Source organism: Papilio polytes, unplaced genomic scaffold (assembly GCF_000836215.1).
Source record: "Papilio polytes unplaced genomic scaffold, Ppol_1.0 DF824146.1, whole genome shotgun sequence".
In the NCBI taxonomy this organism is placed as follows: Eukaryota; Metazoa; Arthropoda; class Insecta; order Lepidoptera; family Papilionidae; genus Papilio; species Papilio polytes.
This window is the reverse complement of record NW_013525058.1, coordinates 1511537-1527087: the sequence shown is the minus strand read 5'-3', so window position 1 is coordinate 1527087 and position 15551 is coordinate 1511537. Positions and strand designations below refer to the sequence as shown.

Here is a 15551-nt window from a genome sequence, read left to right as displayed (position 1 = left end):
ATTCAATAAGAAACTAACAAGGGTTTTCAACCATTTTATTTTTCATAGAAGTAAAATCTGTTTTGTGTAAAAGTAGAAGTTGAGTTATTTAAAAAAGACATCAAGGATAATAAGATTATTTAAAACAGTATTAAGGAATAATAATATTTATAGCTAATTTTGTTACTGTACGTATGACAATGATTACAGTTATCGAAGGTAACAGCGAATGTATATACGGAAGTTATACTGCATGTCACTGCAGACGACGAAGACAATCACTCCCGGTCCGTCTCAAGTCATTTAGATTACATGTTTATAAACGTTATAACCTCGCGGACTTACCCATACAATCATCTCGACATAAGTCGTTTTGCATTTTGTTACTGGCAGACATTCAAAATATATAGAGAGGTCACAGTCGATATTTCTCTTGAGACATTTTTCACATGATCATCACTAACGATCTATTGATAGGATATCATTATGATATATCTAAATGTTTATCATGTAATATAATATAAAATAAAATATTATAAATGCGAAAGTTACGATGGATGGATGTTTGTTAGCGTCTGTAGCCTAAACGGCTTAACGGATCTCCATGAAATTTGGCACAGGTTTAGAGCATGGTTTGGAAAAACACATAGGCTACTGTTTATGCCGGGAATAGTTACAGTTCCCGTGGGATTCATTAATTTAGTTTTAAAATGATTACTCGATCATTCTGCAAGAACATAGTGATATAGCACCTTTTAGAGAAAGTAACGGAAAAAAATCTTGTTTACTATGCCTTATCTATATATTTTAAAGGGCTTTGATTACTGAAGAGTAAAGATGTCCTACAGAAAACAACCAACTGCAGTTGCTGCTTCTTTCCTGCAATTACATGGAGTCCTCACGGTTTTTAAGTGATCCTTACAGAGGATCTTAATAAGAGACGTCTACAGTGAGTGACAACGCCTTAGTAACCTATTTACGACAATCAAAACGAGTTATTTAATTCTTTTGGCACATTGTTTGTTTGATTGAAACAACAAAACCATGTTACGGGCCGGTTACAAGGGTTGCGCGTGTCGCGGTGCCGCGGGGGCGCAATCAATTAGCAAGCCTCCGCCGAGCACTTCCGTTTCCGAGCGTTTAGGGACTTCCGGTCGGGGCGGGAGACCGCTTGTTCCGTTCCTAATCACGCCGGTGTGAAATACGTCACCGGTGCGGTTTCCCCGGTTTAGATTTATCGGGTTGTTTTACTAGTTTTTATATTGTTTACTGTTGTTTAAAATTGTTGAGTAAATTATACAATTCATTCAATTTCTTTCATTACGGTGTTAACTCATTCAAAATGTTTATTCCCCTTTTTAAAAAGAAACTACTATTGCAGATAGAATACTTCTTAAGATCTCTTAAACTTTTTAAAAGAAAAGCTGATAGAGGTAAGATAAACTAAATTAAATCAACTAAGCCTTAAGTTGTCAAAAACATTATGAGATTATTGCACATTAGTTTGATTTATGCTGAGTTTCTGAAGTTTCAACTTATTTTGTTAGCCTAGCGATTTAGTAGTGTTAGTTTGACGTTTGTTTCAACGTAGTTCAAAAACGCATTTTCTTGAAATTAGTGAACCAAAAACACTAACGAATGGTTAAACGTAGCTAGGAAACCGACCATTAAACTAAATTTTTATAAAAATTGCTTTAATAGTTTGCTATGGAATTCTCCGATGATGATGACCTCAATTACGTCACAAAATATTTGCGCCTTTGTATCAAAGCATGCGTTGCCTTGGATTCTTTTCATAAAAGAATAGATTTTTTTTATTATAACAAAAACATGCGTGAATCACATACTTACACTTGTCCTCACCATTTCTACATCATGCCGTTGTAATGCTTTTGTACACATATTTCATCATATAAATATAACGTCGAAAAACAGATATAAGACTAATCATATCTTAGTTATATTTTGCCTAAATAATATAGATAATAAACGCGCATAAATAACTTTTTTTACATAAACACTGAACCTACTATCTTTCTGATATTCGCAAAGGAAGTAGTTTTATTTAAAAGCGGTTTTTCGTACAGAATATACATTCAATAGCCTTTATCTGTCCACTGTTGGACATAAACCTTCCTCAATATCCTTGCATTCCTATATTCAACGGAATATACATAAAATAAGTCTTACCGATCTCAATCCTTTCTATCTCAATCTTACTAATATTATAAATGCGAAAGTTTAGATGGATGGACGGATGGATGTTTGTTAGAGTTTGTAGCCTAAACGGCTGAACGGATTTCGATGAAATTTGGTACAGATGTAGGGAAAAACTGCGAAAGTTTTGATGTATGGATAGTGGATGAAAGTTTTGATATTTGTTTGAAAGTATCTCAAGCAAAGCAGGACAAATTTAATTGAAATTTGACATATATGTAGACCAGTCTGGAACAACATAGGCTATTAATTAAGTACTTTTTTTAATTCCACGCGGAAGAAGTCGCAAGCTATTGTAAGTATATTTTATTGGATATTTGATAAAGCAGATATGAAAAATTATATCAATCAACATATTACCTAAGACTTGGTTCGTTTACCTTGTGATAAGATTCAGGCCTTTATTTGCTATCGATAATACCACTAAATTATTTAAACTATTTAAAAAAGAAATATCGAATGAATTGAAAACCGTAAAGAGACTACATATAACCGAAAAGATTATTCTGGAATAAGGAATTAGTACTTGAAAATAGGTTGCATCTTTAGACGTAGGTCGATATATTTCTCATTTCGACATCTCTAGGACAAATTGACGAGACCATTGGCAAGATGTCTAACATTACATAGATATGCGTTCACTGCCAAGTAGTGTATAAATTAAATATTTTTAATTTATAATGTATAAAGGTATTATTTATAAAAATCTTTTAACTGTAACTAGCTGTTGCCCGCGACTTCCTCTGGGTGAAATTAAAAAATAATAATAAAATATAGCCTATATTACTCACAGATAAATTGCCTTTCTAACGGTGAAAGAATTTTTAAAATAGGCTCAGTAGTTTTTGAGCCTAATCATTACAATCGAACAAAGTTATCCTCTTTATATTGTTAGTATAGATTGCCGATTTTTTAAAAAATCACATTACGCTTGTATATTGCATTACAAATACAGTCCATAAAATAAATAACTTATGTTACATTGTCACTAAATGAAAACTATAGTGTTAATCAAATACTTGAGATAACAACTAAATGAAACTTATCAGTGGGAATGATATGTCTAATCAGTCCCAACTGGCAACCGATGCACACTTCCAATTTAATTAATCAATTATTTTTATCGATATTGAAGTCATTTTTAATACAAAAACTTAAATTAAAATGTTTATGAAAATCTTTAAAGTTGTTTAAAACTTAGTAACTTAATTATAATTTCTACCCTTCTTATAAAACTAGTGTCACGGATCCCAAGGCATATAGAAAGAACAAATAATAACCATTCAGTGACAAATTTATTTTTTAAAGTTTTAAACATTTGAGGCATTCAACGCAGTTCAACGTCTGCCTTAACCCGCTAACATATTCACATATTTAAATCAACTATTTAAATTTACACATACATTCACACCTAAAAAGCATATAAGCCTAGTAACATCGAATTGTCATAATTCGTCTTAGATTGTAGACAAACAAGCACACAAGAATATGTTGACCCCCCAGACAGTTATCGGGTCACACGCGACGGGAACGTATGATTTTTTGTCTGTTCAGACGACACGCTGTCGCTACGGAGAGCAGATACGAACAAAAGGATAAAAAAACGAGTATCATGTGTTCCCAAAGCTGATCCTTTCGTAAACAGCTGAGACTTGATAACGCGTATACGCGTATACTCTTCGATGAATACATATCTTATAAGATCTGTCTTTGAAGGGGTCATAAAAATACTTAAAATATTCAAATAGGATTGAAAAACATATTTCTGCAACGATATTTGTTCTGTATTCTTCTTAATTATTAACAAAAATTCGTCTGTTTATTACGCAATTCCGGAAAGAATCCAATGACGCGTCATTTCAATATCGTTCAAGGCATTTAGGTTAGGTTACAAGAAAACACAATACAATGGGCATTTACACACTCGCGATAACCGTGCCATACGGGCAAAAAAAGAACTTCGACAATAAGAACAAAAAATGTACAGACGAATTGAGTACCTCCTTCTTTTCGGAAGTCGGTCAACAAGTTCTTGAACATTCTATTACTAAAACAATATGATTAATAAATTTCCACTAACCTGGTGCTAAATTCCCTCTAGGTTTTGCGCCTAATATCGCGAGATTGACGTTGGCTTTCCTCCCGTCTATGATGGGGTTTGGATCTTTGCAGGCCCTCTCCGCCGCTGCACGGTCACCCATTATTACCTGAAATTATAATACACATTTTTACAAGGATACTGATACATAAATGGATTCAGAAATGCAACAAGCACAGTTTCTTAAGTAATAGCAATTTCTGGAAATGTTGCTAGTTAATAATAAGTTGTTTCAAGCGTTTCAAGCGAAAAATACGTTTATAGGTTCGTAATGAACGACGTTACGCGGTGTAATGTAACATGTTATACGGCGAGCATTTATGCATTCAGCAAGTAGTGTTACGGGGAAACCAGCGAACGAGCCGCTCGATACGACGTAACAGCTAATATATACCGCGTAAAGTCGGTATTCGGTACAATATAAAATCGTTTTATATACGAAAAGATCGTATGCGTATGTCATTGGATAGTCATTAGGTATTGTAATGCACGCACACCGCCGTGCCGGGTCGACCTCACCCGATACTCCTCGACCAACATAACTTGGCCTTTGCATTGCCAACTAAAAACAAAGCTGTCAATATCACGATTAATTTACATTGCAAATGATGTACTTCAGAATATGTCTTATAAAACGTTTTATACCATTACAAACAAAAAAATTTAAAACTCCTAAAATGTTAGATAACTTTTTTTAAACAATTTATTTAATTGATACTATCGTTTTAAACTCAAAGCAACACTTCTCGTCAGGACTCAGGATCGCGCGCGAATATCAATCCTCCTTATGACATTGACAGCTGTCAATTAGAGATGCGACGTTTATGCCAATAATCTAGTGTTGCGCCAATTCTAATTATCTTCTTAACATTTTCTACATAAAATGTCAGATAAAATATTTTTCGCGCTATTCTAATTTAATTACCGATAGTTTTATAGTTTGGTATGCATTGCTTTTGTGATAATAAAAACTATGTACTAAATTATAATTTCCATTGCGTCTATTATTTGACATCCATAAACCATAGATTTCTAAGCGAATATTTGAGCGGTGTAAAAACTTGAATTCAGTAACACATTAACGGTTATACCGGTTTAGTAATTTCTTAATTGTTTTTAATATTACAAACAAGTTATTTAAGCATGAGTGACATTAAAAATAGATTAAAATAAATATATTAACAAATTTTAATTATTGTTAACATTAAATAATAGTGTGAATAAATGGATAAAAAAACATGTTTGGTTGATTGATTTGCATGGATTTGTGTATGAAATTCTGTCGATTGCAGTTATTGTTAGCGGTACACACTCGTAGTTAGTTACGGGTGGTGATAAGCGCGCTATCGGCTGAAAGGCCTGTTAGTAGGTTAGTTGCGTTTATTTTACATTAACGACTTTCCCTTTCCTTATACGTTGGAAAACGCTTGTTATTTATAGGGCTGTACAAAAATGTAAGTTTGGATATTGCAACACTGACTGAAAATTGAAATTGGTCATAGTTTGACGTTTCATTATTGGACACTAGATATTCAAGCATCTTCTCGATTATTACGTAGTTACGAAGTTTCTCTGCATTGTACATATATTTTATCATAGATTCAAAGTCTCTTAAGATGTTCGATAGCAGTGCAATTGCGACTTGCATCTCACCCCCATGCTTGTCCTGTGCCCTTCAAACGCCGCCCCTCGCTTCGCACTTAGGGTTGTTGACGTTGAATAAAACCGGAGCTGGTGGCGAAAAAAGACTACCAGTGAATATTCTTTTTAATAAGCGAAAAAAAAACGACTATTGAAGTCTTTCGTATCACACTGATTGGACATCGATGTTAAACCAGTAGATCTAGTATGCATCTTGGAAATATAAGTTCAGATGAAGCAACTAGGTGGCAACCCTAATCGCACCCCTAGTCATTGCTTAATTCGCCTACACTACATTTTGCGAACCGTCGTTGGGGTACGATCTGCGAACCGACGCCACGCTATTCATCTTTCGTGAACTATCGCTGAGAAATATTGAAATTCTCGATAAAATAGAAAAGGGAATTTTATTATAAAGTATAGTTATAAATTTAGTACTATTGATTGGAAACAAAGTAAAACCATGTATGTGGAAATAAATATACAGAAATTGTGTTTTTTTAATCAATAAAAAAGTAATAAAAGAAAACCTATTATTATGTACATCAATACATGAAATATGTAAATTGCATTTCACTAATAATTAAAATGTACAGTATGTAAAAATAACATTCTTTGAATTGTCTAAAACATTAATCGAACAATAGCGTGTCAAAATCTAAAGTAACTACTATTATTACTATATCAACATATAATTAGTAAGAAGTTAATAGCAATTTTATTCATTATTTATATCGATCGAATAAAAATTTCATTAATACTTACATATCATATAAATCTATATGTATTTTTATATCTATAATAAACATTGATGCAATGACATTAAATATGACCTTGATGTAAAACATAAATTATTTCTATTTCGATTAATATTCGATGTAATTCTCAACTAAAAGACAACTTGTTTATTACTAACTAGCTGTTCCCGTACGGCTTCATCCGCATGGAATTATAAAAACATTATTTCATTGTTTACATTTATCAAATTCTCAATTGCAAATGTCTAAAATACCAATTACCTTACTATGGCAACCTTGCTTCTTGATGTTGGCAGCTCGTATCGTATGGTGTCTTTCCCACATTATGGTTTTTATTCAAAATATTTACCCCCTAAGTTTAATGGCGTGAAAATATGTAGCCTAAAACGTGGCGTAAGTGTAGGGCTTTTTATTAAAAAAAGAATTATTCAAAAATATGCTGTAAATGCTGACATCTTAGGCAACAAAGAAGTGTGTGTTTACGCTTTATTATAATAGTATAGACATTATAAATACGAAAGTTTAGATGCATGGATGTTTGTTAGAGTTTATAGTCTAAACTGCTAAACGAATTTCAATGAAATTTAACACAGATATAGAACATAGTCTGGAATATAGACTAGACATTATATTATAGTGTTTATTTCATAAGGATCTAGGCAAATCAGAAAACCACTGCGTAATTACTACGACGCTTAGGGTGTATTGTAGACGCTTGCAATCCCTACTACGTCATCATTACTACGCAGTTTTGGTGCGTGTTTACAATTTTACGGTACGCTTTTACAGACATAAGAGACATGTTCTCATTAACACATGTTTACAGTTTGGTAGTGTTAACCTACACTAACTGGACTGTACTTTAATTAAAACATTAAGTATATTGTAATCCAGATCCGACTAAATAAATATACAAGTATTATATATTCCGAATGAAACAGTTTATATCATCATCAACTTGCCCTTAACCCTTATGGAGGGTCGGCACAGTATGTGCTGCTCTTCCATACTCTATCAGCCGTCATATCTGAATCCACTCCTTTCTTAAGCATACCCTCTTTCACACAATCCATCCATACTTTCTTGTTTTGTGTTTTTTTTTTTGTGTTTTGTGACTGAATGGCCACTGTTTGCCTTGAAGAGGAATTTACAGATTCACCGGGCTTGAGGTGGCCGAGCGCAGATGGCGCTTAGCCTAAACCTCGTCTTCCTCTTCCTTTCTAGCCATCCACATTCATTCTTAACACTTTCAGATTTATGTACCCATCGTCACGTCACATAACATGTTCATATGAATGGAACAGTTTACGATAGCAGCAATAACGAATGTATTTTATCCAGTAATAAAAACATGAAGTTATAACCTCTACTATAAACACTTTCGAATTCTACATTTGTACAGAAAAGCTGTGTACACAATCGTAATTTGGCACAACTCGATGCTATGAAATCTACTTTTAATAACGAGAATGACGTTTCTTACGTTATTAATAATGACTTTGTCACTATGAATGTTACAATGATAGTCATACAAAATTGTTTTTATTCTACTCTGAAAATAAAAATCAACTTAACACAGATGAAATAAAATCGCAATTTGAATGTCTCCCTTTACCTATTTAATTAAAAAATCATGATAAATGATTCGTTTCATTGATTTTATTGTATTTTAAGTCACAATATTAAAGTTTGCCTATTAATTACATTTATAGTTATTTCTTAAAATAACACATGATTTACATATGACGAAAAGAAAATATGCATTATTGGAAACATGAAATGACTATAATTTTGAAACACTGCATTTAGCTACGCCTCCGTAACTAAAGGCTTGAAGTATTTAAATCAATTGTAACGATCAAAGTAAGAACATAAAGCTGAATATTAATAACTACGATTGCACTCAAGGGAATTCTGAAATTGATTCAAATTTAATGTGCAACATAAAATAGATATTTATAGTGCTTTTGATACCAAGAGATTACAGTTTTGAAATAGGAAACTTCGAGATGATCGAACCACTCTGTACAATTATTGTCACGCATCAGTTTTTTTTTAAACCATAAGGTGGCAAACGAGCAAGCGGCCACCTGAATCCACAGAAATGGAAAGCGACCGCTGCCCATAAACATCCGCAATTGCAGATGCGTTGCCTACCCTTAATTGACGGAGAAGACGCTTATAAAGAGGACATTTCCCCATCCTATGCGTCTCCTCCACCGTCAAATCCACTATTCCTTTCCTCTTAAGATAAGGGTGGAAAGGGAAAGGGGCTAATATTAGGCCTCCAGCACCACTCATCAGACGAAACGCGGAATTGCTTCCACTTCATGCCTGTTTTCTGCGTGGTCGTGGTATTACACCGGACGAGCCGGCCCATTCGTACGAAGATGTTAAAACTGGCTCTACCACTGTAAAATCAGTTCTTGTCTATATTTTTTAAACGTTAAATTATTTTTCTTACAATACTCTCTTGATGAACAGAAACATACTTGCATTTTCTCTCCATTTTTTCAGAATTTGATAAACAGTTTGGTAAAATAAACCCCCTTTTCAATTACAAAATTACATTTCGATATTTTAGTGTTGTATGCACAGTTGGTGATATATCAAGAGTAACAATTCCATACGATGTTAGTTGAGCTACGTAGACGACTATTAAATTGCTGTTAACATACTAAAACTGCGTTCCGCCATTCTTGTTTTATACGACGATAACTAACGAAAAATTTAGGTGTTAACTTCTAGCTACATTCCTGCATGGTCAAAGACCTGGAAAAGTTCCTAATTGCTGTTCCTAAATGCTTAATTTAGTAGTAAATTTAAATTTAAACACACTGTATTTGTTAATACATAAACAAAGGAGACACATTAAGATGTTCTCTTGTTATTTAAATAATCGATAAATAAGAAAAAACATAATCGAAAAACCGTCCAATACAAGTAGACCTTTCTCTGAAAGATGTAATTAAAGATTTAAGAAAAAAACCTGCCTTCTCCAATTAGGTATAATAAATTGAAATAAAACCCCATTTAATTTAGTTTAATATTACATAACGTAGAAGTTTGTTAGATAAATATTGTTTACAAATGATCTGTGAATGAATTTATCTCGTTTGCTATCTACGGCGTAGCTCGTAGCGGAGGCGGTCTCGGCGCTGTGACGCCCAACTGTTACTTGCACAAGTTGCCACGCCTCGACACATACCTAATATTTGCCCACGAATTTAAGATAATAATTAATCTAATAATAAGCTTTCCTAACTGTTTTAGTTGCCGTCTTCAGAGCGCTTACGTCTCACTTAACGTTTTCAGTCTGTGAATTCTAAAGGACCCTTAGTGACGAATTAACGTCTCTGTGCAGCAATAAATATTTTATATGATTTAACATCTTCAGACTTTATTGAATATTAATATGCAAGTACATAAAGATTCACGTTTATTATAGTTAGACAATTTCTGTCTGATAGTGACGATTTTTATATTCGTAATAAAGAACAAATATTTTGAACTTTTCTCAGGCTCTGAAATATGAAAATTTTCTAAAGACCTTGTAAAATGTTGAATGCATAGACTCATGCATTTTACACAACGGACGTAGACGTAGTGGTTGGTATTAGAAGGGTCTATTATGTTCGCGCCCGTACTGTATCGGATGACGTCCTATTGTCTATAACAAGTCCTTCAGCACGACCCACGTACCAGTGTACTATCGGTACGCCACGAGTAAAAAATAATTAAAATAAAAAATTGGCATCCATTGGTGCATTTATTGCACAATATTCCGGGCCATAGACGATGCACTACGATTATAATAGCTATTTGGATGTGACAGGAGGGTGCAATGGGACATGTACCCTCCCCCAGACGGACCCTACCCCAACTGAATTGAAAATGGGGTTGTGATTCATTTCCCACGAACCCCGCGCAGTACACAAAAGCCTCAAACTTTATTACATTACAGAAACTAATATTAATTCATTTTAAGGTAAGGCATTGCTCAGCGAATGTGCGGATTTAGTGTAAACGTGAAATCCCCGCGAAGGTTGCAGCCATACGATTACACTCATAATCTCTCCGCTTCAGCGGTAATTCATTCTTAACACTGTGCTGCATGACGACCAATAATTGGATTGATAACTAATAAACAACACACCGTATTAACAATGAAAATTTTCAATCAAGAAAGCAGCTAATTCAAAATAGAAATTGTTACAAATGTAATTGTTTACAATGTTTTTACAGTAATATGTAGTTTCCAAACTCATTCAGTTCTCGAGTAAAGTTTGGCAAGCAGTCCCTTGTCGATCGGTCTCAACTTCCATGTCGATGTAATGTCGCGATATGACTTGTGTGTACACACACGGCACAAACGTGTGCTCAACTTGGTGCTTACACTGACTGTAGGTAGCGGTGGCGGCGAGGTGCGATAAGGTGCGATAGTGCGACTGTTTCAGCGCCAACACGACGCGAATGCGCACGGGCATTACGTGTCCATTTCATGTTTAAGAAAGTCCTATATTCTACTCCACAACCATACTATGTTACAGAAAAATAAAAAATATATCTCACGAATCCATATCCTCTGCTTTTACTCGTCTGCCTGTCTGTGATGACGACCGCCTCCTCGATGTCCCCGTACACCGCGAAATGTTCCCGCAGACTCTTGTCGGTGGTGTGGTAGGGCAGACCGCCGACGAACAGCTTCGTCCATGTGGTGTCCTTTTGTCCGGGCAGCGCGCCTAACGCCAGCAGCCCCTCGGGCTCGGCCGGCAGAGCGCCCGCCATCAGCATGCCTTGCACCGCCTCCGTTGCGCCGGCCTTGCACTGCAACACTGTCACGCTGATCGCTGCGCCGCGGGAGCGGATCAATATACGATAATATTTTGTTTGCGTGAACGCTTTGTGCGATGTGACGAGCGTTCGTTGCGATGGTCGCGCGCCTACTGATGTGATGCTAGTGTCGGTCGGGAGCGCACGTGGCGCACGGGTACTAATTTTAGCCCCCGTACCCCGCTCCTCACGCGCCGCACCCCTCGGCCGCCCCCCGCGCCGTCCGCCAGATGCCCGCGCGACCGCCCGCCGCCCGCCGCCCGCCCCCGCCGCCGCCTGCCGCCTGCTACCCTCCGTCTCCGATACTTGCGTAATGATACGCCTCGTTATCACCGCCACCGTCGCTTGTTCGCTGTTAAATTGAAGAACTGAGGACGTAAGGCTTTCTCGCTTACTATTAACATCACCCTTAACTTTTGCACATTTCGCTGTGTTTAAGTAGTGAACAAAATTATGTTTTGATTTACAATGGGATACGATCAAATCGATCGAAAATCACTATAGGTACTAGTAGGATGATAAAAACAAAAGCCTCTGCAGTGTATGAAATACGACGAATTACTTTGAAATAAGATAAGCCTCGTTCTTTCACCCTATTTCAACTGAAACTATTCTCGGCGCTTCAATTATCTTCACGTAAAGTCGTCCCAGAAAAAAACTTTCAATGCGCATCGACTGAGCAACAACTTCCGACTGCATTTATAATTGAAACATTCAATCAATTAAAGGTTAACTCATTAAAACCCGGGGGCATTGGTGTTTACTTGCGCAAGACAATCCAAGATTACCACGCCGGAGTCCTGCTACATTAGTAGCACTGACTGGGACAAGTAGTTACTGGAAAGGCTCTTAATATTACTGTTCTTTAGCAATTCACGTAACAGCTAACGTCATACATACTATTAGATCGTAATTAATTCTGCAGTTGGAGTGGATTGATTTCTTATTTATTTTGTTTTCTCATCACCTCCTGAATTTCACAGTATTATTGGTATGAAAAATAAAAACTTTAATAACACGCTGGAAATTCAAACCCAACTGTAGTTGTAGTACTTAAAATATCTACTTTTTAATTAACATATGCTTTAAAGTTATTTTATCCTTGAAACTTCGCCAACAAAACAACAGAACTCTAACAAAATCATGCCATGATCAAGATATGAGGTAAATTGAGTCCTAACTTAATCATTTACAAACGGTCACAGCATTGTTATGTTTTTTAACGCCAGCATTCTTCGCCGACCCATTCAAAAAGGTTAAATCTTGTCCGCGTAAGATAATATTCATTGATATGCTGAAAATTACGACGACGTTAATAAAATAGAACGATATAACGATTGTCATTATATTAAAGTATTGCACTGACTACTTAAACGGAGATAAAGCTAAAGGAAGTTACGAATCTGTGCTGTTTCATATAACAATTGCTTTGATGTACAAAAAACTGAAAGTAAGCCGGAGCTGGGCTCGCCGGCAGGAAGCCGGGCTGTCGCGGCGAGCGCCGACGTGGGAACTACATTGTTCTTGCTGAATATGTCGATAGCGCTTCCTCCGAGTAGTTCTGCCACTCATTGTTGATACTATCACTGCTAAACTGGTGCATTACCTAACCATCTTAGGAAGTTCAATGTTCACACATCTCCCGACACTCGCTCTTCTATATTAAATAGCTATAAACGTAATCTGTACCATTATAAAGAGGAAAGATTTAGATGTTTGTATGTGTTGGAATAATTCAAAAACTACTGGCCTGATTTAAAAATACTTTCACTGCATAAAAGCTTATCACTGAGTAACATACTCTATGTTATTTTCTACTTTTAAGTCCACGCGGACGAAGTCGTGAGCCACAGCTAGTTGATAATATCTGAGTGTGCTTAGATGAGGAACTCCTGTTGTCCGTACAATTAACACCCCCAAATCTTTTTAAATCAAGCAATTGTTATAACATCAACTGATTCGCTTTTCAGTTTGTTTTTCACCGACTTGACGAAGGAGGTATAATTCGTCTGTATATTATTTTTATTCACAATTCACATTTAGAACGGCACACATCTTCTACTAAGTTATCGCACAACTGTTGTGCGATTATCGATTGATTCGTAGCCAATGTTATTTACATAACTAAAAATCCTCCTCCTCCTCCTCCATATAAGCTCATAGGAATCAAAGCTAGACTAAACAGTTGTGCGATAGTTTAGTTTCAGGTGTGCACGCTCTTATTCTGAATATCGGAATAGACCATTTTAAATTTCGAATCAAAAAGATATTGAACAGTTGTTGTCATGGTATAAATTCTCTGTCCACAGATCGGCAATCTGTGCACTTTTCTTTGAAGAAACAAAATGTGGTCCATTCCATTTCTGATCCAATTTTTACACCGTCTAGAAAAAAATCAGCTGTTCCAAAATCAATTGTCGAAAAAGTTTACTATACATTTGAGTTTACTTCACAATATAACAGACACCTAAACAAAAAGTGCACCTCTAAGGGTTCGAGTTGAAGTTACACAAAAATGAAACGTAAAGAAAAAGAAATAGAGTTAATTTTTACAAAATCAGTGCGGTGGTAGTTTTAGGGTGGGGGTTATGAGTTCATTGATCGCTTCTATTGTGAAGGCGCGCGTGCGGCGGCAGCTGCTCTAGCCCTAGCTTTCGACCCAGCAGATGGTAGATTTCAAAGAGCTTTTTTTTTTTAATAATGGAAATCATCTAAAAATTTGCGTCACGCGTGACATCCCTTTACGATGTAAATACGCATATACAAATTGTTTTTGTTAACATATGTAAATTTAGTTTTTATGGTATCGTAGTTTGTCATTTCAGGAATCGAATGCACACTTTGCCTACACACACTCTTAGATCCTACCGCCACCAATTTAGGTATCGTTAATTATAACCATCTTAGGAATACGTCTAATTATTTATTTCTAAGGAGTGCAGTTTTTGATGTTTTTTCTTTATAAGTTGTCTTCTAAGCAAATAAACGGATTATAATTATAATGAAAATAGAGGGACGCCTGCGGAAGTTCCTGGACGGAAAAAAGTGTTGCTCGTTTACTCTACTCTTTGACATTTACGAACAATATTTATGTCGCATTCGGTTTGAAATGGTATTTATTAAATACAAAATCACCTTTCCATATATTCAATTCCCAAATTTGGACTATTACTTTAGTTTGGTATTATTTCATTTTACAGATGTACTTAAGAAATTAGGCGCCATCTTTTTTACTGCTGGTAAATTATCTTTAGTCAGATTAATATGCTTTTAAATATATCACTGCCATCTATCGTACAGTTTACATACTTTTTTCCCGTTTTAAAGATTAATGTTACTACTCGTTAGATGGCACTGTTAAAAATGCAAACATACGTCAAGGTGCTAATGGTTAAAAAGTCATACCGATACTCGCTAGATGACATTAGTTGTAATAAAAATTCCATTTATAGTTCTGTTTAAGTTTGCTTTTACTTTAAAATAAACAATTAATTTAATTTCTTACCGAAAAAGTTGATAATTGGTAGAGAAGATAATAAGATTATTCGAGTATGATGACTATTAATAGCGTTGATTCATAGCAATTAGGCAATTACAAATAATTATTTTAATTAACCATAATCTGAAAAGTCGCGTAAGTTAAAAAAAATATTGTCGGAGTATTATCATACAAAGATACCTATGACCTATGACGTATTAAATCATAGCTTAAAATAAACAGTGATCAAAGTTGTGACTGTAGTCCTACGCTATAAAATGTAATGTGATGGCGTCATCATTAATTACAACCTTGTTCGTTATAGTTCACTACAAACAAATTGATGTGACTCATTTGTTTTACTTGAAATTACTTTCTATAACGTAAATCTTAATGTTTGAATATGAGTTTAATTATGTATTATGTTTTTTTTTATAATAAAGGGGGGCAAACGAGCGGCGAGAACACCGAAGTGGTCAGCGACGCCCATGGACATCCGCAACACCAGAGGAGCATATGTACGTATATAGTCATCATTAACACTAGT

At 35.3% G+C, this 15551-nt stretch overlaps 1 protein-coding gene across 1 annotated transcript in view; it reads right to left on the bottom strand.

Annotated features, from left to right (window-relative positions):
• LOC106111938 (RNA-binding protein 24-B-like) overlaps window positions 1-11654 on the bottom strand; it is a 28569-nt gene extending 16915 nt beyond the window's left edge. The window contains exons 1-2 of the mRNA XM_013294148.1: window positions 11266-11654; window positions 4277-4403 (exon numbers count right to left, since the gene is read on the bottom strand). Coding sequence (XP_013149602.1) covers window positions 4277-4403; window positions 11266-11487 — 349 coding nt within the window. The 5' untranslated portion in view covers window positions 11488-11654. The remainder of the gene's footprint in view (window positions 1-4276; window positions 4404-11265) is intronic.
• Window positions 11655-15551: the final 3897 nt, after the last annotated feature.